Genomic DNA, 26,750 nt, shown 5'->3' on the forward strand with positions numbered 1-26,750 from the left:
AAAAAAAATTAAAAAAAAAAAGAATAAAATCTTTTTTTCAATAAATACAAATAAGTGAAATGCTTATAGTAGAATGGCTAGCAATAAAGATGAATAACTTAAGGTGAAATCGCACACTGCAAAACTATGTGGTCGTTAAAAAGAGTGCAGGGGCTCCTGGTGGCTTAGTTGGTGGAGCATCTGACTTTTGGTTTTGGCTCAGGTCGTGATCTCACAGTTCATGAGTTCGAGCCCCGCGTCGGGCTCTGTCTGTGCTGACGGCGCGGAGCCTGCTTGCGATCTCTCTCCCTCCCTCTCTCTCTGACCCTCCCTGGCTTGTGCACGTGCTTGCTCTCTCGCTCTCCGTCTCTCAAAAAATAAATACTTTTTTTTAAAGAAGTGCAAATCATTGCTATTCGGCAGAAGTCTGTCTGATGGAAATGCTCTGTAAATCTGGACTAATACTGTAGATACTAGCCATGTGTGGCTGTTGAACACTTGCAGTGTGGTTAGTGTGACTGAGAGACTGAATTTTAAATTAAATAGCCTCATGGGGCCAGTGGCTACCATGTTGGACAACACAGGAACATACATTTACTAAAATGGTAAGATAGTTATGATATAGTTAACTGAAAAAGTAAGTTACAGAATATGTACACCATGATAATCATTTTGTTTTAAAAATGTGTATGTAAATATGGACAAAAGCTAAAAAGGAAGTATTAGCAAAATGTTAGCAGTGTTTATTTCTGGGTGCTAGGTTTATATTTTGGTTTTGCTCACCGCAGTTCTCTAACACAACTGCAATGAAAATGTATTACTTGTATAATTTAAAAACTATTTCCCAGAGGTCTCCAAATGAAACTAAGACATAATAAAAGATGGTTTATAGGTTGAGTTTTCATAGACTTTGCCTTTTTTTCTAGAGATCAAATCACTCTTTGTGCATCCTTTCCTGGCTGAGCGCATCATCTCCATGTTGAACTACTTCCTGCAGCACCTGGTTGGCCCCAAGATGGGGGCCTTAAAAGTCAAGGACTTCAGTGAATTTGACTTCAAACCCCAGCAGCTCGTATCAGATATCTGCACTATCTACTTAAATCTTGGGTACCTGAGATTTAACTGGGCAAGCCAGAGGGAATGCTAATGTTTTAATTTGGGATTTTGATAATGGAATGACTGGTGATTATGTGCGAATAGAAAAATGGTTCATTTCTAGTTGGTTAGGTGAAGGAATTTTATGTAGTTTTAATAATGAAGTGTTGTATGACCTATGGGACATTGTTCAGATTTTTCAACATTCTGCCTTTATCTGTGCAAAGATAAACTTTACTAGTTTTAACCAATGTTTGGAAAAGCAGTATTCTTTTAAGGTTGCAGGATACTTGATAGACTTCCTTGCTAAAAACTAGAAGAAACCTTTCTATAATCAAAAGAACATTCGTGGCGTGTAAGTGGTGGGGAGCCTTGTTCCTCGACCCAGATGTTATCTCCTTCATTGACCTACCCTCTGATGTTCAGTTTTTTTCTGATGCTGACCTTCCAGGGATGAGGAGAACTTCTGTGCCACCGTGCCCAAGGATGGACGTTCCTATTCCCCAACTCTCTTTGCACAGACAGTCCGAGTCCTGAAGAAAATAAATAAGCCCGGGAATATGATTGTGGCTTTCAGCAACTTAGCAGAGAGAATCAAGGTGAGGAGGAGAATTTGTTTATTAATGTATTCAATAGAAATCGCTTTGTTGACTCAGCTGTTCTTCTGGTTACCCTATTTCAAAGGGTAAAAAGGATATTGTCTTGAGAAAACAAACATGATTCTTGCCAGGCAGTGAATAAGTAGAACTACCTTGTTTTTATTTTAAGTTTGTATTTTAAATCCAGTTAGTTAACATACAATGTTGTATTAGTTTCAGGTGTACAATATAGTGATTCAGCACTTCCACACATCACCATATCGTATCATCACTACCATATTAATTCTCTTGTCAACACGAGAGGGAAGAACAGAAAATCGATTTAAGAAACTTCTACTGGAAGAGAAGAATGTACAGATTTTTATAGGCTGTTTTTATGAAAACTTTTCTGCACAGTGTTACCAATAGGTTTGAAAATCTATGTCATTAACCCAGAACTTTTTCGAATAGAATTCAAGATCAGTTGTTTTTAGTCGTTTGATTTTTTTGGATTTTCTCTGTTCATTATATTTGTACTTAGTAGTTGGCTTATATGGGAATAGTCATACATTTGATAGATAAAAATACTGTCTTATATTCAGCTAATCCCTCTGGTTGAAGTTTGATCGACCTTCATTAGCATTACAAAGAAGGGAAAATCATGGCACCGACTCTAATAGAAAACCTTCCTTATTAAAAAAAAAAAAAAGAGTGGTGTCTGGGTGGCTCAGTCAGTTAACCCTCCGACTCTTGATTTCAACTCAGGTTATGATCTCACGGTTCATGAGTTTGAGCCCACATCGGGCTCTATGCTGACAGCTCCGAGTCTAGAGCCTGCTTCGGATTCCGTGTCTCCCTCTTTCTCTGCCCCTCCACCGCTCACACACTCTCTCTGTCTCTCTCTGTCTCTGTCTCTCTCTCTCTCTCTCTCTCTCAAAAATAAATAAACATTAAAAATTTTTTTTAAATAAATAAACTGTTTAAAAAAAAAAAGCAAATCTTCCTTACTGACATCAGTGTTCCCTTCCTTGAGCTACTTTTTGAGTTGGGCTCCTTCTTGCCTAGAGCTTACCCAGGTGGCTTCTTGAGGAACTAGAGTCATGAAGAGATCAAAATGTTGAAGCTACTTTAAACTCCTCCTACACCTGTTTGTAACTAAAACCAGAAGCTGCCTTTCATACATAGACTGCATGAGTGATGGAGCACTGTGTAAATAATTCCTCCCACCATCCCCTTTTCAATTATGACATTTACAGTAGGGCTGTTGCCAGAAGGATCTCCCATGTGATGGGTTTCTTTTTCTGTTAACACTTAAACCCGTCTCTAGTCATGACCGCCAGCAGCTGAGGCAAACTGAAGTTTCAGACTTAGGGTTGAATGTTAAATTCGCTTTTATAATACCTGTCTTGGCTTGTGTAGAAAAGAAGGCTGAGGATTGTCATGGTCTCTGTAAAGAACACCCAAAAATAACCCTTGAAGATGAAGGTATAGTCAGTGAGCGTTTTGAATTCAGCGACTCTGTGAAGTCACCTTAACTACCAGGTTTTGCGCTTAGTCTCTAGCAGACCTCCAGCAACAGGAAGAGGAGACGTACGCAGACGCCTGCGATGAGTTCCTGGATCCCATCATGAGCACGCTCATGTCCGACCCTGTGGTGCTGCCATCCTCCAGAGTCACTGTGGATAGATCCACCATTGCCAGACATCTGCTCAGGTATGCCGGCCCCAAAGAGCAGCCCCAGGCAGCAGATGCACGTTTGTTTGCTCTCCTCTTTTCGCAGTTTCCTAATAGAGAGCTGTGCGCCCAGTAGGTGTCCCACGTTCTTGATTTATTAGTGAGCTGGGGAGGCATTTCGGTAGAGGTGTATCGCTTGATTGGTAAGGATTTAAACCTCCACAACAAGACACTCCGTTGAGAAATTCCCTTAAGGAGGTCCTCTCTGGCAGTGTATGTTACGAATTAGGTCAACCTGAAGTAGAAGTTGACTGAAACTTGTTTTAATTTTATTTCAGTTGTAAAAATATAAACGACCAGTTTATTTTGTTTAACTTGGTTTTTACACTGTAGCCATCACATGGGTTAACCCATCTGCTGCTGCTGCTGCTACGGTACTCAGCCATGGTGGCCACGAGGTTCACCAAGCCTGCAGGCCGTACGTGCTACATTAGATAGAAATGGGTACTGAGAGACTCTTCCTACTTAGAAATTAAGTTCTAGAAGTTGACCCAAACTTAAGGAAATACTGTTGCTTAAACATCGCAAAAAGGGATTTTCGACTTCATGGTATTTGGTATTAAGCATTTACTATATGCATAAGGCTGTACCAGATGGTATGTCTTTTCCAAAGCGTCAGTGAAAACTTATATTTTATTGTGGCCTCAGGATACAGACAGGAAACTTAGCAGCCCTTAAAGTATACTAGAACCTCTTACCTGTCAGGAAACCATAATCTGCATTGACTTACGTAGCAGTCAGCCAACTAACTCAGGTATCGGTCTACAGGGCTTTATCCCTTAAGATCTTAGACTGTCTCGAGAGTCTGTCACTAAAACTACAAACAGCTCTTTACGCTGACATGAGTGCACAGGCTCTCTGCCTCAGGGAGGGAAATCCAATCAAGGATCGTCTGAACAGCAATGTCGAAATAAAGTTTGTTAAGAAGCAGAGAGACCACGTAGCTAAAGAGTCTGCAGAACACCCCAAAACCACTCTTTCTCATCTCATTCTTTCTGGCCTCAAGTCGGCACTCGACTCTGTCACAGTGCGGTCTAGCTTCAGTCCCACAGGGAGATGCACCAGCTGGTCTAGCTTGGGCTCCGGGTGTCAGAACTTGCGGAAATAACCCCTTTCCCTTTCTCTCTTTGTCCCAGTGACCAAACCGATCCCTTTAACCGTAGTCCCCTCACCATGGACCAGATCCGGCCAAACACAGAACTAAAAGAAAAAATACAACGGTGGCTCGCAGAGAGGAAACAACAACAAAAGGAGCAACTTGAATAAATTACTGTGAACTAAACGAACCAAAAACCCAATCCCAGAGTGTAGATAAACAATTGTTTGTGGTTTCTCTCTTTTTTTGGTTCTGTTCCTTTTCTTTTTCTTTCTTTCTTTCTTTTTTTTTTTTTTTTTTTACTAGATTAGAGAACTGCTCTTGCTCAAATTATGATACTTTAGATTTATTCCTAAGAACTTTACAGTGCTCTCCTGGCTTACAGGAAATTATGTTTATTATAGCAGCACCAAGTTTAGAAACGATTGCTAATTGTACCCTTTGTTCTCTCTTCCTACTCTTTTTTCTTCCTTTTCCTACCTTAAGTTATATTAACTTCAGCTACTGAAACTTCCTGCCATCTTACTGTTGTTCTTCCAAGAACTGCTCGAACACCTTTGGTGAACACGGCTTTTAAGTATATGGGGTCACATATTTCAGTGACAGCTGACACCACCAGAAAGTCCTGTGTCGTCAAGCTATTTACTAGTCTTCATGACCCGGATGTCAGCCCTTTTCTTGTTACGGCTCCGCCATGTTACAGAATAACCTTTCACACAAAGGCAGATCCCTTGATGTTTGAGTAGACTTTTGAATACAATAGATGAGATTTTCAAAAAGGAATCTGATGCAATTTCTGTTGGTAGTTCTTAATTTTGTGTTCTCTTGTAACTCAAAAGATCCCATGAAATCGCCCCTGGGGTTATCACTACCCCAAAACTTATATATACCCCATAATATTTTTAGGAGGATTGGTAGGACAGACATGAATTGTTGACACTTTCTTCAGAAAATTCTGAGGTGAAAGAAAAAAGGAAGAAAACTGTTGCTATAAGGACTAGGCTTGAGTAGAAAAGTTAGGGAACAAATACGGTAACCATGAAAAATGTCATTTTAAGACACTCATCAACAGCATATCTCAGTATATATATACACCATGTACATTTTTATATTGGTCTAGTGTAAACTGAGTACCACTCTATATTGTCTCTTCCATGGTAAGATGTATGCAGTGTGTGGCCATGTTTACTGACACACTTACGCTAGACAAAATTCTGAGACTATAACATGTATATAGTTAACGTTTGTTTGGGCCTGTGACCCAATTTCCAAGATCTGCTTCTAACTCAGCCTTAGATCATCAATTAGCAAAGTAGGAATTTGAGCACAACCTTGTCCACAGCCAATTTAAATATCCACTTAGCCCTGTGTAGTTAGCAGGCGGATGGGCCCCACTTGTCCAAGTTGAGCTCGCGCTCCCTACTCAAAGGTGCAGCTTACCATGCTAAGTGAGGCACATTCCCCCATGGACTACAGTACTATCCCCGTAAGCCTGAATATATCATAAGTGACAGAGTGATATGATCTAGAAACGGGGGTCACTGCTTCATTTTTAACCGTGGCCTCTTTCAGAGAAGATGGTAGTTGTACGATATTCCAGCACAAGTTGCTCTAAGCAGTCCTTGATGTGCTTTTGATGGTGTCACTTGGAAAACCTCGTATCAGCGGGAATCCCACCCTAGGTAAAGTTGCCTGTTGCTGTTGCTTATAATGAAAAAAAAAGGAGTCTAGGACTCTTGGAAATGCCAGAATGTAAGATACTAATTTAGTCTGCAACCTGGGCCTTTCAGGCTTGGGTTAACAGGATTTGTTTATTTTCTTAAGATGAGCTTCATTTCATATTTATTAGCCTCCTGCTCTGCGAATGAACTGTGTATAAAAAAATAAGCTTCTATCTACTTGCATTTATTTTCCAAACCCAATGTAATAGGATGTTTTGTTTTGTTGTTTTTTTTTTAAGCGCAGAAAAGACCAGTTTTAGGACAAAATTGGAGGAAAAATGGGTACAAAACCTCAGAAGGCAGCTGTTGCCAGCAGCTTTCTAGTTAACAACCTCTATGCTGCCTCTTGTATCTGTGTCTGTACTCTACTTCTGTGGTCTTCAGATTGTAAGCCTTTTCTGGCAAGCCTTTTTTTTTTTTTTTTTTTTTTTTTTTTAAGTTATTTCCTGAAACTTTTTATGAATGGCTGTGGCACCATTAATGCTGCTGAGTATCTTTAAACTCATCACAAAAGCAAGTGTTTAGCTTAAGGCCACTGTTGGTTAGGAAACCAAGTGTCCTCTGTGCCTTTTTTTCTTTTTCTTTCCTTAATTTAAGAACATCCCAAAAACAAGACTAAAAAATTATCATCTTGATACACCGTGGTGTATATACGCGCTCAGAAGCTTGAAGAGATGTTTTGTTGTCTGAAACTCAGAAGCAGCTCTAAGTCTATTCAAGCAGACTTTCTGATATCCCTAGTTTTAAGTGCTGGCTTTGCTGGAGTATGATAGGAAAATGAAGACTCTTTATCAGCTCTAGTATTGCTTACCAAGAGGGTAATAACTAAACTTGGAAAATTATTTAAGTAGGTTTTATCAAGCAATCTTGGTTTATTTGGTTGTTTGGTTTTTTTTTTTTTAAATATATATAGTTTTTAATGGGTATGTAAAAACAAAGAAACTTTAAAAGTTTTTTACCGGTGCAGGTGAAGGTGCCAGTTCCTATTTGGTATCACAGTCTACAAAAGCTTCATTACTTTATTTGATGCTGGTTGCTAAGCAGCCATTGCCCAGAGCAGAAGTCTACTGGGTGCCTTTACAAGCCAGAGAGGCTGACGCTGCACTGTTGATGTCATATGAGGAAATAATGCACATGCTCTAACTGCAACACAGGAAAACCTAGAAACAAATAAACAAAAAAATAAAACAACAAAAAGGTTGATTGAAATAAAATTTGATCAACGTAACTGTATTTTGAAACATTCCAGGAAGGTTACTTCTTGTCAAACTTGCCTGGGGGTGTTTGTTCAAAGCTTGTATTTAATAAATGAACACCTGACTTACAACCTTTGTTATCACTTCCTTCATTATGGTATGAAAAGCTAGTGGCAGTTTCAGAAATCCCCTTGAAATTTTAGGGGACTCTGACCTTCCCTTCTGTTCAAGGTGCTATCAAATGTGTGTCACCTGTCTGACCTGCCTTACCAGGCTTCTGGTCCTGGAGCTACCCAGATGAGTCTTGGGGCATGTGTTTTCCTAATCAGTTCACTTCTGGCTTCACTTTTCTTTATCAGGCCTAAACCCCAGGTCTTTCATTTTCATCATTCACTACCATGTTCCCTGTCTTGCCCTGTGTTTCTATACCTCTGCCATGTAAGACCTCAACCTGGATTAACCCAGTCATTCCCCTCTGTTCCAGTATCCAAGCTCCAGACCGCTGTTGTAGGAAAATGACAGTCTTTAGAGCAGTGTGAACACCAATCTGTGGTTGCCAACAGTGCCCAGCAACCCTTCTGTGTGTCCAGAAATTCAAGCTTTAACCTTTTTTCTCCAGTTTCTCCGACCTCTCACGTAGCCTTCACTGAAGATCTTGCCTTTTCACTTTACTGGGAAGATAAAGACTTCAGAATTTCCACTTTCAAATTTCTCTCCCATCATCCCATCCATGGAAAAGGCCCCATGCTTCCAAGGCTAATCCCACCAATTTCTGGTCTCTTCAGGTATCAATTCTGCATCTTCTCTCTACCTTATTTATGTTCCACATCCTTATTTAGCTTTCTGACTCCTCTTCCTTTATAGCCATATTCACTCACTCTGGTTTCTATCCTAATTTTCTCAAACTGCTCTAATATTTCCATATTGGTAAATTAACTTTCTCATCCTTAATTTGATTTCTCTGGAACATTTGGCAGCTGATTTTGGCACTGAAATGATGCTCTTGGCTCCTTGATATCACCCCTAATTTTTCTCTCCACCTCTGTTCCATCAATCAGATCCGCTCAGGTTTCTCCAGGGTACATACCATTATGTTTTTCTCATCAAATGCCACTTCCCTACATTATAATCTTTGCTTCCGGTCACATTAAACTATAAAGTTTCAACCGTGTGGTAGAGAGCTTCTGTTACACACCAATTCAATCTTTTCTGGAAGTCTTCCCAGATCACCACCCCTCATGGGATACTGATGCCCCTTGCCTGTTTACACTGAAACCTCTTGCGATCCCAACTCCGCCACTCACTAGCTATGTGGCCATTTATCAATCTCAGACTTAAATGGGGTCACTGCCTAACACACAGGCTTTCTTTAAATTCCAAAATGCCTGGCATACTGGAGGCCCTCAGTCAATGTTTTCTGGTTCACGTCTGCGCAGTTCCTTGTGGCTCACCAGTGAACCGGGAGAGCCCAGATCTCGATACAAGATGTGGGGGAGATCGGGGTTAGAAAAGAGCTAATGAAAGGCAAAGGACTGCGTCAGATGACAGGTGATGTGATGTGGCGCTTGCTCTGCCCATAACTTTCCATATTTGGCTTAGGACCCTGTCTGCCTTTAGAAGACGATCGTGCTGACCTAGGAACACCTTAGACATGCCTTCCAGCCCTAACTTCCCACGTTCTCTCAGAAAAGCGCCTACGACACCCCACGCAAAAAAACTACAGACCCGCGCCGCGCTAAGCACTGGAGGCTCACGGCGCATGCGCCCGGCCTCCGCTCGCCGGCCTTCCGGGCCTCCGCGAGCGGCTGCCCCAAGAAATGCCTGTTTCTCTGCGGAATCCCACTGCTCTCTACGTGCTCTCTGACCTCACCTTTTCATATCCACTTTCTCCCCTGCGACTGAAGAAAATAATCTGGCCAGCTGGATTCCGGAAAGATAACAGGACACCTGAATACCTGGGACCGGCGCGCCAAGAGGAGGCCTGACCTGGGAAGCGGAACGGGGTCCTGCGGCGGGTCCTTCCGGGGGATGACATTCAGCGGGCGTCCGGGGAGACGGACTCTCCATCCTCTAACCATGGCCCAGTTTGTCCGTAACCTCGCGGAGAAGGCCCCGGCGCTGGTGAACGGTGAGCGCGGCTGCGGGCTGCCAGGACGGGAGGACCTGAGAGGAAGACGCGGGCGGTGGTACCTCGAGGGGCCGGCAGGAACCGGGGCGGGGCGGCCGGGGCTGGGGGTTGGGGGGTGGGAAGCAGGGGCCGGTCTGCGACTCCTCTAGCCTTCCTTTCGCCTGTCCTGCAGCTTGGGTTCTCGGCACGGCCTAGGATCCCTGAGTTGTAACCATGACGCTGTAGGAGGGAAGAAGTGTTCGGGAAGCCTGCAGTCGCCCGGCACTGCCGCCATTACGCCCCCTTCGATCTCAAGGAGTTGGGAATATGGAGGGATGGCCCTGGCAGCAGAGCGAGGGAAAAGGAGGGCAGAGACGAGGGAAAGCAACGTAAATTCGGCCGCATCGGGTTGTCTGGTTCTCGCATGGAGTATCTGGAAGTGTACATAAATCTTTAGGGATACGTGTGCTTTGGGACGTTGACTGCTTTCTGTCCTGGCCAGATTGGGAAATGTTTCCTTAATGGAAATGTTAGGTGGAATTGGACTTTGTGGGCAAGTACCCCCGCTCCAACAAATGTAGAAAGGGAGGTCTCTAAACAGTAGTCTTTACTATCTAGCTTAACATTGGAAGAGTTTTTCCAGTTTGATAAATCTGAGGTCTCGCTGGAAGGCCGCTGTATTTCAGAACAATCCTGAACAGTGACAGTCCCGAGTAGGAGTGTCTTCTGTCAGGAAATAATTGCAGTTGTCTGCTGGGTAGCAAGCCATTCATTTTATTTCCAAGGCGAGGTAAACTTTTTAAGTAAAGGTAATGTTTTTGAACCATTGTTATTGTGACTGGTACCTTTTTATGCACCTTCTTCCTTTCCTCCCATCAGCAGCCAAACAATGAGTTCTTGAAGGCCTTGCCATAATGCTTGGTTCTCTCCTCCTACACAGCCCCTCGAAGTCTACTAATTGACACATTTTCCCAAAGAACTTGAGTTTCCAGTGTTACTAAGATCATCTCAGTAACTGTTGTGATGACTGTTGGTGATAAAGTTCCATGCAATTTTACATAAATGAGAAGGAGGGGATTGTGGCTTCATCCTTTGGACTTTGTGGGTGATTTGAAGCAAAATTTTTTAAGTTTCAGGTGGATTGTTTCCCCCCGACCTTGGCTTTCACATCTTTCAGGTGGTGCGATTGCAAACGAATTTTAGAAATAAAATCCAAAAATAAAAGTAATACAAGAAATTTTTTTATTATGAACTAAACTCTTCCCTCTATTAGTGTGAGTAATTGAAAGATAGCAGTTATTCTTCCAAAAGTACTCAGAGAACTCAGCTGGGACCTGGAGGTTAGATAATGGAAGTATATTTTGCTTTGTAATATACTTCAGTGTGTTAAATGTGAATGTTAAGTATTAAATAAAAATTGGGGGTCATGGCTGGCTCAGTCGGTGGAGCATGCACTTTTGATCTCGGGAGTTGTGGGTTTGAGCCCCACGTTGGGTGTAGAGATAACTTAAAAATAAAATCTTAAGGGGCGCCAGGGTGGCTCAGTTGTTGAGCATCTGACTTTTCGTTTCAGCTCAGGTCATGATGCCAGGGCCGTGAGATCAAGGCTCCAAGATGAGAGTGGAGCCTGCTGGAGATTCTCTCTCTGTCCCTCTCCCCTACTCACTCTCGCTCTTGCTCTCTAAAAAAAATTAAAAAATGAAATAAAATCTTTTTTTTTTAAACTTTTTTTACGTTTATTTATTTTTGGGACAGAGAGAGACAGAGCGAGACAGAGCATGAACGGGGGAGGGGCAGAGAGAGAGGGAGACACAGAATGGGAAACAGGCTCCAGGCTCCGAGCCATCAGCCCAGAGCCCGACGCGGGGCTCCAACTCAAGGACCGCGAGATCGTGACCTGGCCGAAGTCGGACAGTTAATCGACTGCGCCACCCAGGCGCCCCAAAAATAAAATAAAATCTTAAAAAATATTACTGTCTGTGAGGGCGCCTGGGTGGTTCAGTCCGTAGAGCATGTGACTCTTGGTCTCAGGGCCACGAGTTCAAGCCACGTGCTTGGCATAGTTTACTTTAAAAAAACAAACAAATAAACAAAACACCTATGTCTGTTAATTCCCATAGGGATACAAAGAAGCTTATAAAAGTAATTTTATAATCAGACTTCTCCCGAGAAGTCATAGAATCTAATGTTTTTTTCCTATTTGCCAAACTTGAAACTTTATTTGGATTGTATCAGTTTTTCCATTAATCACTTTCTGTCCCAGGAGCCAGTACAGGTTCCACGTTGTATTGTTATTTCCGTAGTTTCCTCTGGCATGTGAGACTTTAATAGTTTTTCTTACTTTTCATGACCTTGACAGTCTTTACGGTGTCTATGTAGATATCTATCTAGGTATGCTATAAAGTTCCCCAGTCCGGCTTTGTCTGGTATTTTTCTCAGGATTAGTCTGGAGCTATGGGTTTTGAGAAAGAATGCCACAAGTGCCCTAATCACATATCAGGATGTACATGATACCCATGTAACATCCATCACTGGTCAAGTTAACTTTCATCATTTGGTTAAGGTAGTGTTACTAGATTTCTCCTCTGTAAAGTTACTGTTTTTCTCTTCCCATAACCTCTTCTCCAGAACAAGTAACTAAGTCTACCCCATGGCAGGGGCTAGGAGCAGCAGCCAACAGCAGGGATTCCATCTCCTGTAGGAAGGAGTATTTACATATAATTAAGTGGAATTTTATGAGAAGGGTTTGTTCTCCTTCCCCGTTTATTCAGCCATTTATTGTGTGGACTCCTGTACATTTATTTCATACTTAGTGCCTCCAATAGTATGTTATTTATTTTGTTCAAATTGTTGCAGCCTTGGCCATTGAGAACTCTTTCAAGGTTAGCATATCTGTCCCATTGACTTGTACTACAAGATCCTCATGTTACATTTTCCCTGCCCCAGTCTTAGAATCAGCCATTTATCCAAGGAGCCCTAGTTTCTTTTGTTGGACAATGGTATTTTGAAACTAAGATCCAGGCACTGAGATAGAGGGCGAGAGAGAATCCCGAGCAGGCTCCGCACTGTCAGTGTGGAGCCCAACGTGGGGCTCAATCCAACGAACTGTGAGAGCTGAAATCAAGAGTCAGACACTTACCTGACTGAGCCCATCATTTATTTATGTTTTATTCCTTATATATATGTAAAGCAGTTTCAAACTTTTTAATCTATACTCCCTGAAAAACAAGTTTACCAACTAAAGTACAGTGTTTGTGTACAGAGTACTGATTTAAAAAAAAAAAAAAAAGAATGAGGGGCACCTGGGTGGCTCGGTCGGTTAAGCATCTGACTTCGGCTCAGGATCGCACGGTTCGTGAGCTCACGGTCCGGGCTCTGGGCTCCATGCTAACTGCGGAGTCTGCATGAGATTCTCTCTCCCTCTCTCTCTGCCCTTTGCTCACTCACACCCTTTCTCTCTCAAGCATAAAAAATTTTTTTTAAAGATGAAATATCTGTGTGTTGAGGATAGTTTTAAAGACAATCACACAAGACTTTGTACTCTTTGATGGCCTCATCTTCTTTGTAGAATTGTCTGTTAGAGCTTTGCGTCTGCTTGAAGATTTACCCATGGCTCTAAGCACAAAGGATGATACAGATAGTAATTCTGAGAGTAGTGAAATACCCAAATACAGGAAGCTAATAATAGGAAAAGTACCAAGAACCTTGGATAATGGATCTGTCGATAGTGGGCACTTTATGTGTGTTCATGCATTTGTGCTGTTTTTGTTAACGTTTGTCTTGTGACATTTTTTATAAAATGCCTTTCTCGCTGAAATGACTACCATAGTTTCACATCTACCCTGGTTATTAATGGATTTTTTTTTCTCTGAAATCGTAAATACCTTGAGGAATTTCAGCATAGTAATAGATTTGAGTTTTGGCTACTCTGAACAATACTTGTAGGTTTTATTGTTATTGGTGGCGTTTTGAAGGAGCAGCAGCTGGGCTTTTGTTAAAGAAAGATTTAATTCACATATTGATGAGGATACCAAAAATGGGCCCTAATTGGTATAATTCCATCTGGATTTGTGGCCAACATTGTGACAAGTTTTAATCTTATTCTTAAGGATGCTGTTCTGTGTAGCTCCTTCCCTCCTCTTCTGCCCCGTTCCCTTCAGATTTTCTACTCTCTTTGCCAAGAAAATAATGGTTACGTTGCTGCTGTTGTCTTGCTTTTGGATCCAGCTTCTAGTAACTTTACAGTTAACTAGGTTTGCCGTTCATAAATGAAGTAACAGTACTAGCTGGCCACTAGCGAAGTCGTGGCATAATTGAATGTGTTTCTAGCTTCCTGCCTGATTGAGCGTCCCTGTGACACAGGTGTTCTGCATCTTTAAAAGCCTCTTGTTACCAGGGAGCAGCTTTGACTTTTCACACCGGGTGCACATTTGGTACAAGCAGTGAATGAATGTGATGCATGAATAAATATTTGTGTCCAGCCCACACATCTGCTTCTTTCGGTCTCTAGTGAGTTCATCCTGGTTTTTTGTTTTGTTTTGTTTTGTTTTCCAGCTGCTGTGACTTACTCGAAGCCTCGATTGGCCACATTTTGGCACTATGCCAAGGTTGAGCTGGTTCCTCCAACCCCTGCTGAGATCCCTACAGCTATTCAGAGCTTGAAAAAAATAGTCAAGAGCGCTCAAACTGGTAGCTTCAAACAGCTTACAGTTAAGGTAACTATAGGCTAAATGAAAACGTATGTGCATAACAGAAAATGTCTTCCCTTGGGATTATTCTGATTGTTTTGGTTAATACATGTATTTTCCAGTGAGGCCGAAACCTAAATAATGAGAGATAATCTGTTTCTTGACTGCTGCGAAAGATATTTACCTTTCTAATTTTGTCATCTGGGTTGAAATAATTCAAGCTATTTTATGTCTTCGTTTCCTATTAGTCGTATAACAAAGAAGTGAGCATTTTTACGGGGCACCTTTTTTCCCTCTCCTGTTTTGGTTAGTATACTGAAATAGGATGGCTTACTTTGCTGATTCTATACTTTTTTTCAATCTGTAGTCCTGGAAATATTCCCAGTGTAGCCAAAAGATCTCTTGGACTATATCACAATCAGGAGGCTAACACTCATATGGAAGATAAAAATACCAAAACCTAGCAAGCACATCCCGTAACATGAAGGGTTATTGAATTGCATTAAGATAAAATCTAAAGACTGTAAGAATTGGAGCTTGGATTTTATGTTTGCTTGCTTGAGCCAAACACAGGATACAAAAAACCCTAAATAACTAAATTACTGCTGCCTTTAGAATCTACATCCTGGAAAATAGTTATTTTTCAGGAGACTTCCAATATTTCTGGTCTCTTTTGAAGGGGAAAATGAAAATTCACATCCAGGTACTTAAAGGAACAGGCCCAGTTGTGTTGTGGGAAAATACTTTTTTCAACTAGAGCTTCAAGATCCATGGTTGCTTGCGTGCAGCATTGCTTTTAGGAACCAGTCATGTGCTTTTTTTTTTGCTCTCAGGGCAGTACAACATTGATCTGGGAAACTGAATATTCACTGAATACTTGGAAAGAGTTAAACCAAATAATAAATGAATAAAGGGGAAGACCAAGCTCTTCAACTCTCAACAAACTCTCTTTGGCCAGACAGAATTGTCTGTTCTGAGACTTGCCTTCCTATCCTTTCATATGAATGCCCTGTCGAAATGTGTCAGCTCTTTCCAGGATGTGGGTTGTTTTAGGGCTCATAAAGTGTCTCATAAACTAATAATGAAAGGGTTAAGTCAGTTCAGCTCTTTAAAGAACGCTTTGAAAGAATTTATAAGCTCTGGACTATTTACCTTACATAATTGAAAGTTCAAGTGTCCTCAGCAGTTGAACAAAGTTAACATCGGTAATTCTTGACTTGGGCTAAAATTGCCCTCTAAATGAATAGCATCCTTATATTCTGTTGCTTACTCCTGGAAGAGAATACTTTTAAATATGTAAGAAAAAATGTACATTAAAATTTATGCTGCTTTTTTCAGGAAGCTCTGCTGAATGGTTTGGTGGCCACTGAGGTGTGGATGTGGTTTTATGTCGGCGAGATCATAGGCAAGCGTGGCATCATTGGTTATGATGTTTGAAGACCAATCTTTAACATCTGTCTGTATTTGGTTTGTTATTTGAGTGTTTTTGGACAATATGTGATCAGACTGGTATTTGAATAAAATAAGATAATGTATCAAAATCAATGTTTTCTCTATCAGACACTACATGGAAGGATCACAGTTTCTCTTGATAATAAGAGGAGTTGTCTTTTGCTTTAATACAGCTCTGAGTGCATGTCTTTTGCTTAGCCTAAAATCGGAAAGGATCTATGTGAACATACCAACCTGGGGTATGCATTTATGAGGATAATTTGAACAATAGATTAACATTCTAATTGAGTGTTTAAAATAGATGATAAATTTATTTCCAGAATAGGGAAAGTCTTTCCAGGGAAAGACTTGGGAAAACTAGAACTTGCTACAGTAGGAAAAATAGTAATACCACGTGCCAAACTGATATGGTTAAATTGTGTTAGTAATATACAAAGAACAAAATTTGGATGGTTTCTCTTTGCCAAAATCAGAGATAGAATTTTTTGATAACACCTGTATTTATAAATGCTGGAGTACTTGGTGATATTCTGAGTATCTTTGTAACGTCTTTAACCGCAGGACATAGCAAATGAGAACCAGGATGTACATTTTTAATCTAATTTTGATGTGTATTATATTATTAATCTATTCTGTTTTTTCCAGTTTTATGATTTTTAGACCCTGTCTTTGCAAAAATAAGATACCCTGTGGGTATTTAAATAGCTACAATTTAGGGGCGCCTGGGTGGCTCAGTTGGTTAAGCATCCGACTTCGGCCCAGGTCATGGTCTCACCGTTCCCTAGTTCAAGCTCCGCGTCGGGCTTTGTGCTGACAACTCAGAGCCTGGAGCCTGCTTCAGGTTCTGTATCCTCCCCCTCGTCCTTTGCCCCTCCCCCACTCACTCTCTCTCAAAAATAAATAAACATTTAAATAAATAAATAGTTATAATTTAGTATCATCCATGGGTCTAAATAATACATTATATCCTGAAATAAATAGAAATGATTGCCATCTGCCTGTCTTCTTGAGCTGTTTTATTTTTATTTTTTTTAACGTTTATTCATTTTTGAGAGACAAGAGTGTGAATGGGAGAAGGGAAGAAAGAGAAGGAGACACAGAATCCAAAGCAGGATCCAGGCTCTGAACTGTCAGCACGGAGCCCGACATGGGGCTCGAACTCAGGAGCCGTGAGATCATGACCTGAGCTGAAGTCAGACACCCAACCAACTGAGCCACCCAGGTGCCCCTTCTTGAGCTGTTTTATTGAGGATATAAAAGAGACTTAATCAGTTGTTGGCTTTTCTGGGGATCATACCATCTTTGAATGGCTTATTGGTATGTTTCTAAGTCCATTAGAACGGTCTTGCAACCATTGCAAAACGTGTTTTACCAGCTGATGAGAACCAAAAGATGGTTGCATATTGGAAAAGCATCGTGGCTCACCGTATATAGTATTACTTCTTTAACAGTACTAAACATTTATCCAGTCATTTGCCCACCGCATTCAGAAAACTGCTGTAGCTTAGTAAACGGGACAGTTTTCCTAAGTGATCGGCAGGAAAGTCAACACAGAGGCTGCTGCTCTTTTGAAATGAAGCGATGCCTGACTTACTGCTTCTCGCACTGATCACAGGTGGTCAAAACCGAAACTGCCTCTTCAAAGGGCATTCTCTTCAAAGGGCATTCGGTGACTTAAAATATGCATTTCAGGGGCGCCTGGGTGGCGCAGTCGGTTAAGCGTCCGACTTCAGCCAGGTCACGATCTCGCGGTCCGTGAGTTCGAGCCCCGCGTCAGGCTCTGGGCTGATGGCTCGGAGCCTGGAGCCTGTTTCCGATTCTGTGTCTCCCTCTCTCTCTGCCCCTCCCCCGTTCATGCTCTGTCTCTCTCTGTCCCAAAAATAAATAAAAACGTTGAAAAAAAAAAATTTAAAAAAAAAAAAATATGCATTTCAAAAGACTGAGAATCACTGACTACTACAATAAGGGTGATCTTTATGAGTTTCTCCATTTCATACAGGGAGTATTAAGATTAACAAAAACACGCATTTCACGGTGTGGAGGCAGCTAGCACTACTAACCTACAAGGCTTAGTTGATTCGCGACGTGTCATGTTTTTCAACCATCTGGTCACCCCAGAAAGTTCTCAAAATAAACATTGACTGCTCACTTCACTGCAACTTCCTCGTCTGCCGTACAGCGCACCTCTGATGTGTGGTGGCTAGCAGTGCATGTATAGAGTTTTCTTAGGTTAAAAGAGCAGTGGGCTCCTTAAAGTGGCACCTTCCCCTCACCAGCCAGTTACCTTCTGCCCTCCTAAATCCCACATGCCTTATCTCCCAGTAAAGAACCATCAAGGCTGTCTTTCACCGAATTTGTGTGTACCCAGTGATTGCCACTGACAACTCGAGCACCCCTCAGATACTCACTGCGCACCTCCTAACTCGGGGCACTGTGCTAAGTGGGAGAAACATCAGGAAACAAGACTGAACGTTACCTGCTTCATGATGTGCCTGGTCTGGCGAGACAGGTAATTAAGCGTGCAGTTACAGTAACGTGAGAAGTGCTATGATGAGGGAAGCGGGAGGTATGCTTGGAACAGTCTAAGGCAGATTTGAGAAGGGGGTTCCAGGGAGGCTGTCAGAGCCAGAGCAACTACTATTAAAAGTAAACCAGAGGAGTAAGAGTTAGCCAAGAATGGGACATGGTACACTGGGCAGGTAGAACAGCCAGTGTAAAAGCTATTAAGTCGGAAAAAGTCTGGCATATTGGAGGGCCTGAAAGAACAGAAGTATGACTGAATCGCCAGGTAGAAGTAGTCATGTAAGACCAGAGAATGGGGACCAGATCATGAAGTGCCTTTTATGCCTTACTAAGGATTGGGTTGTCTCAAGGCCAGTGAATGGAGAACTGTTGAAGACTTTTGACAAGGCACGATTTCTGTCCTCAGTTTGTATGGTCTAACAGCAGCAGGCAATTTCACTTCCAGGTAACAGAAGCTAGGACAGGAACATGCATGGGGGACATGTGAGAGTACAGGTGGTCCTGTACTTCTCTCCATATGTAGAAATACAGATACTCGTGGGGCACCTGGGTGGCTCAGTCGGTTAAGCATCTGACTCTTGAGTTCAGCTCATGTCGTGATCTCACGGTTCGTGGGATCGAGCCCTGTGTCAGGCTCTGTGCTGACAGTGCCTGCATGGATTCTCGCTCTAGCTCTCTGCCTCTCTCTCTCAAACTGGGAAAAAAAAAAAAAAAAAAAAAACCCAGATGCAGATACTCTTAGTACACAGCATCATGAGGAGAGGGGAGATTATAGTTTCTGAAGTTCAAGCCAACTCTACATGTATCCCAGTCACTGTGTTTCAAAGGTGTGACTTCTAAGGAAACCACTTTATAAAAATAAATTCTTGAACCTAAATGTCAATAAATACCAGCCTTTTTATGAGGCTTTCATTTCAAGACCACATTGAACATGAAACTGTCCGCATTGCCTGCTTAATCCTTTGTTCTGTACATGTCACGTTATTCTTCTTGGATAACAGTTTCTCCTTTCTTTTCTACTCATCTTTTCCATACCTAAGTTTCTTCTACCTTGATTTCTAAGGACAGCCCCATACAAATTACTTTCTTCGTATTTCATAATTGTATAGTGCTTTCCATTTTCAGAGCACTTGCACTGACTCATTTCGCCCTCTACTTTCCTCCCAGGTAAGTGGCATCAGTGATGGACCCATTTAACAGGAATTCAGTAGCAGAAACATGAAATGATTTAGCTAGGATCCCATGAGTAACACGTAGTGGCACCGCAAGTTGGGCCCAGGTAGTGGTGCCGTGTTGTGGTCTATGCCCTGACCACGCCTGACCACCTAGTAGACCCGCCTCCATTGTATGTTCACAGGGCCTTATTACTTTGTATATTCTCAGGCCTGTTTTGCCCTACTGTCAATCTCGAAGCTTTATTGTCCCATCAAAGGTCATCCTACCTAATCTTGGGTAAAGTCATACTTAGCTTCGTAGGACTTAATATTTCCTAATTAGCGTAGCTTTATTTCTACCATAACATGCATTGGTACACTTGTGATCACTCAAGATAAATACAGTAGCAATTCGACCGGAAATTCTCTTAGAAGGGAATTAACCAGCTTACCTCCTGGCAATAAAATATTGATGTGTAAGACCCTGGACAATCTGCTTGTCTGTAGCCTTGCGTTAATCTCTCAACCCTTGCGTCAGCCACTCAATTTCCCACCCGTCCCCATAAAAGCCAGCTTTAAATCTCATCAAATTATACATCCGCTATCCCAGATTGTTGCAATTTATCAGTTACCAAACTATTCTTTGCTTCTTGACAATTTTTTTCTCCTGGCTCACTGTCACTACAAAACTACTTCCATCTTGATAATTGACGGTTTAAACACACACATGGATCAGTAGTTTTCAGAGTATGGTCCCTGGACACAGCAGCAGCAAGCAACATCACTAGGAAACTTGGAAATTCTCAGGCTCTACCTAGCAATTCTGGGGACGGACTCTGGCAATCTCTGTTTTAATCGGCTCTCCCATGTAATTCCTATACATACTAATGATTGAAAAACATTGACACAAATGATCCAACAAACTGGCCTCTTGGTTCCTGTTAAAGTCCATTGATTAGGTCTTTTCCCTTCCTTTTCCCATGCCATCACCAATCTTTTCCACCACTCCATAGCTTGCAATTCACGCATCCATCTGACCACCTATTATCTTGCCAGCCCATTTCCACTAATACGCCGACTACATTCGTTTGGAGTCACTGTGACCATCAATACATGCGCTACCATCTCCCTCACCATCCCAGTGTCGTCCTTTCCTTCCTTACCCAACTTCTATTCCACGGTCAGTCGCAATCGCTCTCCTGAATATATCCCCATTGTCCTTGCCTCTCACTTTGTTGTTGTGCCCATTTGCCAAACCACAACCCTGGCTGAGTCTCTGTGCTCTGCACTTGCACCTACGTAGCTGAATGTAGCTGGAGAAAACAACTAAGGTGGCTGGTCTCACTAATATAAATTCCTGATCAGAACCTTGAGAACACATTTAATGCTACCTGACAATCATACTGTATATCACTGAGCTATAGTTACTTCTGTCAACAGGTAACTTCCGTCAACAGATGGCTTCCTACTTTACTAAGAAAACTGAAGTGGGGCACTGTGTGCAACTCTTGATCTTGGGTCGTGAGTTTGAGCCCCACACGGAGTGCAGAGATTACTTAAATAACACTTTTCTTTAAAAAAAAAAAAAAATGGAAACAATTGGAGAACTTCCACTGATTCCCACAGTATCATCTACTCATTACTATCTGTACCCATATATATACCCCATCTTGTCTGTGTTGGGTTGCTCACGCTCCGTTTTAAAGCCACTCCCTCCTTTCAGTGTCTTCGTGCCATAATTTCTCCCCTTTCCAACATCATTAATTTTCTTCCCCTACTCCCTTGTTCCTATGAGTGTATACATATGCTATGATCAAGCCCATCTTTTACTAAATCAGCTCCCTTTTGCAGCAAAACATCTCAAAAGTTACCAATAGTGTCTCTCATTCCTGTTCTCTCTTGAGCCCACTCCAGTCAGGTGTTCATTCCTATCACTTCACTGGAACCGCTCTCCTTATACCTTAAATGCAAGAGTCCATTCTCGACTTCATCTCGTTTGACCTTTCAGCGGTATTTGACTCTCCTGAATATCTCTTCCTGTTTGATGCACTTTATGATACACTTGACTTCCCAGGGCTTTCCTGTGGCCTTCCTTCTTCCTTACTTTTTTTTTTTTTTTTTTCACTTCTCAGATTCCTGTTCTGGTTCTTCCGTTCTTTGGCTTCCTATCTTTGGAATATCTCAGAGATAAGGCGCAGTCCTTCCTCTATCTGTATTCATCCCATTGGTGATCTCATCCAGTCCCGTGGTTTTAAATAACATCTGTATACTGATGACTCTCAAATTTGTTATCTCGAGTTCCTATCCCTCCCCTGAACTCTAAACATGTATGCAACTGCCCATGTGATACCTCCACAACCTGCACGTGGTTTAATCGACACCTCGCACTTATGTCCAAAATCAAACTCTTGATTTTCTGTCCCATCCCCACCAGAAAGCTGTTCCGCTGTTTTCTCCCTCTCAGCTGATGGCAACTCCATCCTTCCAGTGCTCAGGCTACTGTCATCCTTAACTCCCAGTTCTCGTATTCCATACCAATCCACCAAGAAGTCCTGTTGGTTCTACCTCAAAAGATACCCAGGATCTGTCCCTTTCTACCGCCTCTACTGCTAACGCCAAGGCACTACCGTCTCTCGCTGGGATTCCTGAAATGACCTCCTAGATGGCCTCCTGCCTCCAGGCTTGCCTGTCCACGGTCGATTCTAAACATCATTCAGAGTGACCCCACCAAAAAGTAAGTCAGACCATGTCAGTCCTCTGCTCAGAACCCTTCAGTGGCTCCCACCTCACTCAAGTTCAAAGCTAAAATCCTTACAGGGGACTACAAAGGCCCAACAAGAACTGGCTTTCTATTTTGTGTCTGACCTCACCTTCCGCCACTCTTCCCCTCTCTCCTACTGCTTCACTGGTCTTGGTCTTCCTCAAACATGCCTGTCTCAGCACTGGCTGGTCCCTAGGCTTGAAATGCTGCTCCCCAAGATCTCTCCAGGGCTGGCTCCCTTCCCACATTCAATGTTTTCATTGTGGGCTTCCCAACCATGCTAATTACAATTCCAAGAAGCCTCTCTCCAAATACACTTTTTTTTTCCTGCTCTTCCCCCCCAAAATTTCCCCAAATCAACATCTAACATTCTATATGATTCACTGATTTATTATGTTTATTGTTTGTTTTACCTTACTAAAATAAATGCAAGCCCCCCAAAGGCAGACATTTTTACAGGCTGACTGGGTGCCTCAGTCAGTTGAGCGTCTGACTCCAGCTCAGGTCATGATCTCGCAGTTCGTGGGTTCGAGCCCCACATTGGGCTCTGTGCTGACAGCTCAGAGCCTGGAGTCTGCTTCTGATTCTGTCTCTACCTCTCTCTCTCTCTGCCCCTTCCTCCCCACCCCCACAGTCTGCCCCCCCCAAAAGTAAATAAACATTAAAAAAAATTTTTTTTATTCTGTTTGTTCACTGATGCATTCCAAGCGCCAAGCTCCTAGAAGTCACTCACCAAAGATGTGATGAATAAACTAATTTACCCTTCAGTCAGCGCATACCTTTATAAACTGCTGTTCCCTTTGCCTTCATCCTGGCTCTTTCTACCTGGCACATCCCTGTTCCACTCTAGGAGTCTCTTCTGATTTTCCCAAACTGCTTCTTTTTGCCCTCCTGTTGGACCTCTTACAACACGTACCATTGTACTCTAATGATATATTTACGTCTGTTTATTTCCCTTACTAGACTGTAAGCTTTTTAAGGAAGGTACAATATCTAACTCACCTTTGTAACCCTGGCCTATCACATTATCTGTCTGGCTTGTATATAGTAGGTTTTCAAACAGTGAGGCAGCAAACTCTCCTTACTGTGTTTGGAGCCGGGTTGATAAACAGCAGACTTTAGTGGCAGTTTGCCACCGAGGGAGATGCAGGCCTGGGGGAGTCATTTCCTGAAGGCCTGCAGGCTGAGCCTGCTACAGAGCCGATGCCCGCTGAGTCACTCCTGCAACTCAGCCTCTAACTCTGAAACAGAGATTGGGATCCCTGATTAACAGCCCCCGACTGAGCAAGGTGAGTGCCGCCCTGCTTTGGCACAAGGCTTGCGAGGAAAGAACGAGACGGTGGGCAGCCGAAGATCTTTGCTAGAAAACCTAGCTTGAAACCTGCGAAGTGCAGAAATTCCTGAGGAACTGACCGTTGTAACTCCTTTCCTCGGCTGAGCTGCATTGCTGGGTTCATATCCTTACAAGAACTGAAAGGACCACATCATAGACAGGTTTGCAAGCCCACACTCGTCCTCATAGGATTTACACATACAACCCATGGGGGGATTTTTATAGGAATTGTAGGTTGGACACTTGCAAAGTAAGAAAGCTTATCTTTAGAGGCTCCAAGTTTTAATGCGCTCCAGCTTGTCAAAACCAAGAGCAATGAAAGCCCTGTTGTGTGGTTTCGAATGATAGCCTACTTGTTAAAATAGCTATTGTTTCCCCTGAGGACAGCCTGCATTTTTACCTTGATGTCGTCTCACTTTGGGTCCCAAGGGGGCAGGGAACTTAACGGAACGAATAGAGTTCTGAGATAACAGTGAAGTCTAAGGTGATGAGAGGAAATTAGTTACCAATTTTAGTGACCTTCGGGCGGAGTTATGGCATGAAAGCCACATAAGCCCAGGATCGGACAAACAAACAAGTGACATCAACCAAATAAATCTGAAGTCAAAAGTGGTATCTTGATTATCATTACTTTACCTTGGACGGTGTTAGGATGTCATCTGCCTCGAATATGCTGGTAGAGAGGACTGTGCTTTATTATGGGATAGACGCGTTACTACCACATGGAGGAAACAATTTTCCGCTTCACCCAAGGCTCCAGATTTCACCCCCGCTGCACTGAGGGTAAACACTGAGGCCAAATGGTCCTAGATTTGGGACCCTTGAGTCTGTTTGGCCATCACCATCTGACTCTTTGCCCCAGAAGAAAGCTGCCTGCAAAGACGGAGTAATAACCTCTCAAAGTGGTCTGTGGGAAGAATACAAATCAGCAACAAAACCCACTTTTTATCTCTCTTAAGACCGTGTCTATCGCTACATGGTTCCCTCATTTGTCCATCTCGGCGACGGCAAAGACCTGGTGCAGGTTAACAGAAGCCACTCGTCTTAGAAGATTGGAAACAAAATGTCACTCTCCTCACTTTCCACCGCAAAACGAAATGAAGTCCAACCATTTGCCTGAGGTGAGTGAGTCAGGGACAGAGGACTGGAATGCAGGACTTGATTCCTGGTTTCCTAACCCTAACCACATCCTCCCTATCTCGGACATTTAGGCTGGTTATTGTACTGTGAGTGGCAGGAATGGGAAAGGGGATGGTTTCCTTTTTATATTTTTATTCAGAAACGTACTTACATCTGAACTCTAAGCCACATGTAAGGCACTCCATTTAAACTCTAGCAGGAGCAAGTGATGATTCTTAACATATAATTTGCATCGGAGCCTCAGACACCACGATTTTTCCTGCATCTCAAGCAATAGAATTGACGAGGTGTTCATAGGGCTCAAAACAGAGAAGAGAGTAAGGCTAAAGAGGAGAGGCTAAAACCTAATCCTAAACATCTTTTCTTTTTAAGTTTATTTATTTATTTTGAGAGAGAGAGAGAGAGAGAGAGAGAGAGTGAGCAGGGTTGGGGCAGAGAGAGGGAGACCCAGAATCCCGAGCTGGTCCCCCACCACTAGCTGGAGTGCGATGCGGGGCTCGTGAACCGTGGGATCGTGACCCCAGCTGAAACCAAGAGTCGGACCCTCAACCGACCAAGCCACCCAGGCGCCCCCTGCTCCTAAACATCTTAAAAGTCAAATGAACCAATGGTCATTTAATTACCTAGTTTCTACCCATAATGTCTCAAAATAAGTTCTCAGTTTTTAAACTTCGTATCAGAAGCTCATATGACTTCACATAGGAGAGACATTAATAATTGTAGCTTTTAATTCAGGTTTACATTTTGCATCAGAGACTATAAGGCCTTTGCCTTGGGCAACGATGGTCATATTCTCACAGGTTTCTGGTTTTTTGTTTTTTTACTCCAGTCATCTACCAAAAGAGTCTAGGAATAAACAACTAAACACAACGCATGCATTGTAATATAGATTCAGAAACATGTCAAAGCAACCTTACCCAACTGGCCTTGAAAAAGATAACCTTTAGGAAATCTTCCAGGCCTGTCCTGCTTGCTGAAGAGAAAATAACTAAACGCTTACTACTCAAAGTTCTTCTTCACCAGACAAGAAATTCTAGTCTTTCAGTATGAACACCTTCACTTGTGGAAACTCATCTCAGAGTGCAGGAACTGGTAGCATCTAGTTCCTCAGAATATTCTTCAGTCAACAAGTTGTCCACCTAGCTAAGGGACAGCTTCCTGGAATTAAGACTGCAGAACCTAGGTTATAATTAACTCAGACTTCCTCCTCCTTTTGTACCTTGGCCATGACCTTAATCCTCACCTAGATTTTCCATCCCATCTACGGATAAAAATTTGTTCTAAATTAGATCAACTGAACTCTATTCCTGTTAGCCTAAGATAAGTTGGCATTGGTGGCTGAAAGGAATCCTAAACCAATTTTAGACCATTTAGTTAGACTTTAAGCATGACTCCAAAAAAAAAAAAAAAAAAAGCTAGACATCTCGGTGAGAGGATAATATTGCTCACTTGTACCCTTTTTTCTCCCCCTAGTAAAAAGAAAAAACTCACTTGATAATGTTAGGTCCAGTGAATTTTTTCAAAGTAATTTGGAGGCCAACAAAATGCCTCCCATTCCAGAACTGCGGGATCGACAGCACACAGAATTAAAAGGAGGGATAAAATGGAAGGGACTTTGGAATTTAACAGGTTTCAGCTGCATGGAATTGAAGTCCTATTTAAATAATGGTCAGTAGGTCCATTGCTACTTATTTAAAGAGCTCAAAGCCCTATCCTATACGATCTCCTTGGTTCTTGCAACTTGGCAGAAGATAAGGTTTTGGGGATAGAGAACAGAGTAAGTGTTTTCCAGGTGTGAAATTTGAGATTCAAAGAAGCTGATTCAGAATCTTCACTCACATGCAAGTGTTCCAGAAAAGAGGTATACTTTACCTCTACTGCATTAAGGAGGAAGCAGAGGGGCACCTGGGTGGCGCAGTCGGTTAAGCGTCCGACTTCAGCTCAGGTCACGATCTCACCGACCGTGAGTTCAAGCCCCGCGTCGGGCTCTGGGCTGATGGCTCAGAGCCTGGAGACTGTTTCCGATTCTGTGTCTCCCTCTCTCTGACCCTCCCCCGTTCATGCTCTGTCTCTCTCTGTCTCAAAAATAAATAAACATTAAAAAAAAAAAAAAAGGAGAAAGTCGAAACTGTCCAGCACGGACTCCTTCAATTTCCTCCCCTTCACCTCAAACTAATCTGTTCCTAACTACCC

At 42.4% G+C, this 26,750-nt stretch overlaps 2 protein-coding genes across 4 annotated transcripts in view; both read left to right on the forward strand.

Moving 5' to 3' along the window:
- Positions 1-7,530, forward strand: part of UBE4A (ubiquitination factor E4A) — a 36,136-nt gene extending 28,606 nt beyond the window's left edge. The window contains exons 17-20 of one of the 3 annotated variants that reach the window (XM_047878088.1): positions 906-1,086; positions 1,526-1,673; positions 3,208-3,365; positions 4,523-7,530. In XM_047878088.1, the coding sequence (XP_047734044.1) occupies positions 906-1,086; positions 1,526-1,673; positions 3,208-3,365; positions 4,523-4,652 (617 nt within the window). In that variant the 3' untranslated portion in view covers positions 4,653-7,530. Of the gene's footprint in view, positions 1-905; positions 1,674-1,886; positions 2,450-3,207; positions 3,366-4,522 lie in introns of those variants that run through there. The other 2 variants (XM_047878089.1, XR_007156292.1) reach the window with 2 other exon arrangements.
- A 1,846-nt stretch (positions 7,531-9,376) lies between these two features.
- Positions 9,377-15,735, forward strand: ATP5MG (ATP synthase membrane subunit g). The gene is made up of 3 exons (XM_047878111.1): positions 9,377-9,527; positions 14,061-14,221; positions 15,533-15,735. The coding sequence occupies exons 1-3, from the start codon at positions 9,428-9,430 to the stop codon at positions 15,629-15,631; spliced, it is 360 nt and encodes a 119-aa protein (XP_047734067.1). The 5' UTR covers positions 9,377-9,427; the 3' UTR covers positions 15,632-15,735.
- Positions 15,736-26,750: the final 11,015 nt, after the last annotated feature.

The sequence above is a fragment of the Prionailurus viverrinus genome, chromosome D1 (assembly GCF_022837055.1).
Source record: "Prionailurus viverrinus isolate Anna chromosome D1, UM_Priviv_1.0, whole genome shotgun sequence".
Classification (NCBI taxonomy): Eukaryota; Metazoa; Chordata; class Mammalia; order Carnivora; family Felidae; genus Prionailurus; species Prionailurus viverrinus.

Excerpts from the sequence above, each read along its gene's own strand:
- ATP5MG (XM_047878111.1), top strand. The coding sequence starts at position 9,428 with ATGACATTCAGCGGGCGTCCGGGGAGACGGACTCTCCATCCTCTAACC. Across the intron at positions 9,528-14,060 it reads GGCCCCGGCGCTGGTGAACG|CTGCTGTGACTTACTCGAAG; the intron begins GTGAGCGCGGCT and ends TTTGTTTTCCAG. Across the intron at positions 14,222-15,532 it reads TCAAACAGCTTACAGTTAAG|GAAGCTCTGCTGAATGGTTT; the intron begins GTAACTATAGGC and ends TGCTTTTTTCAG.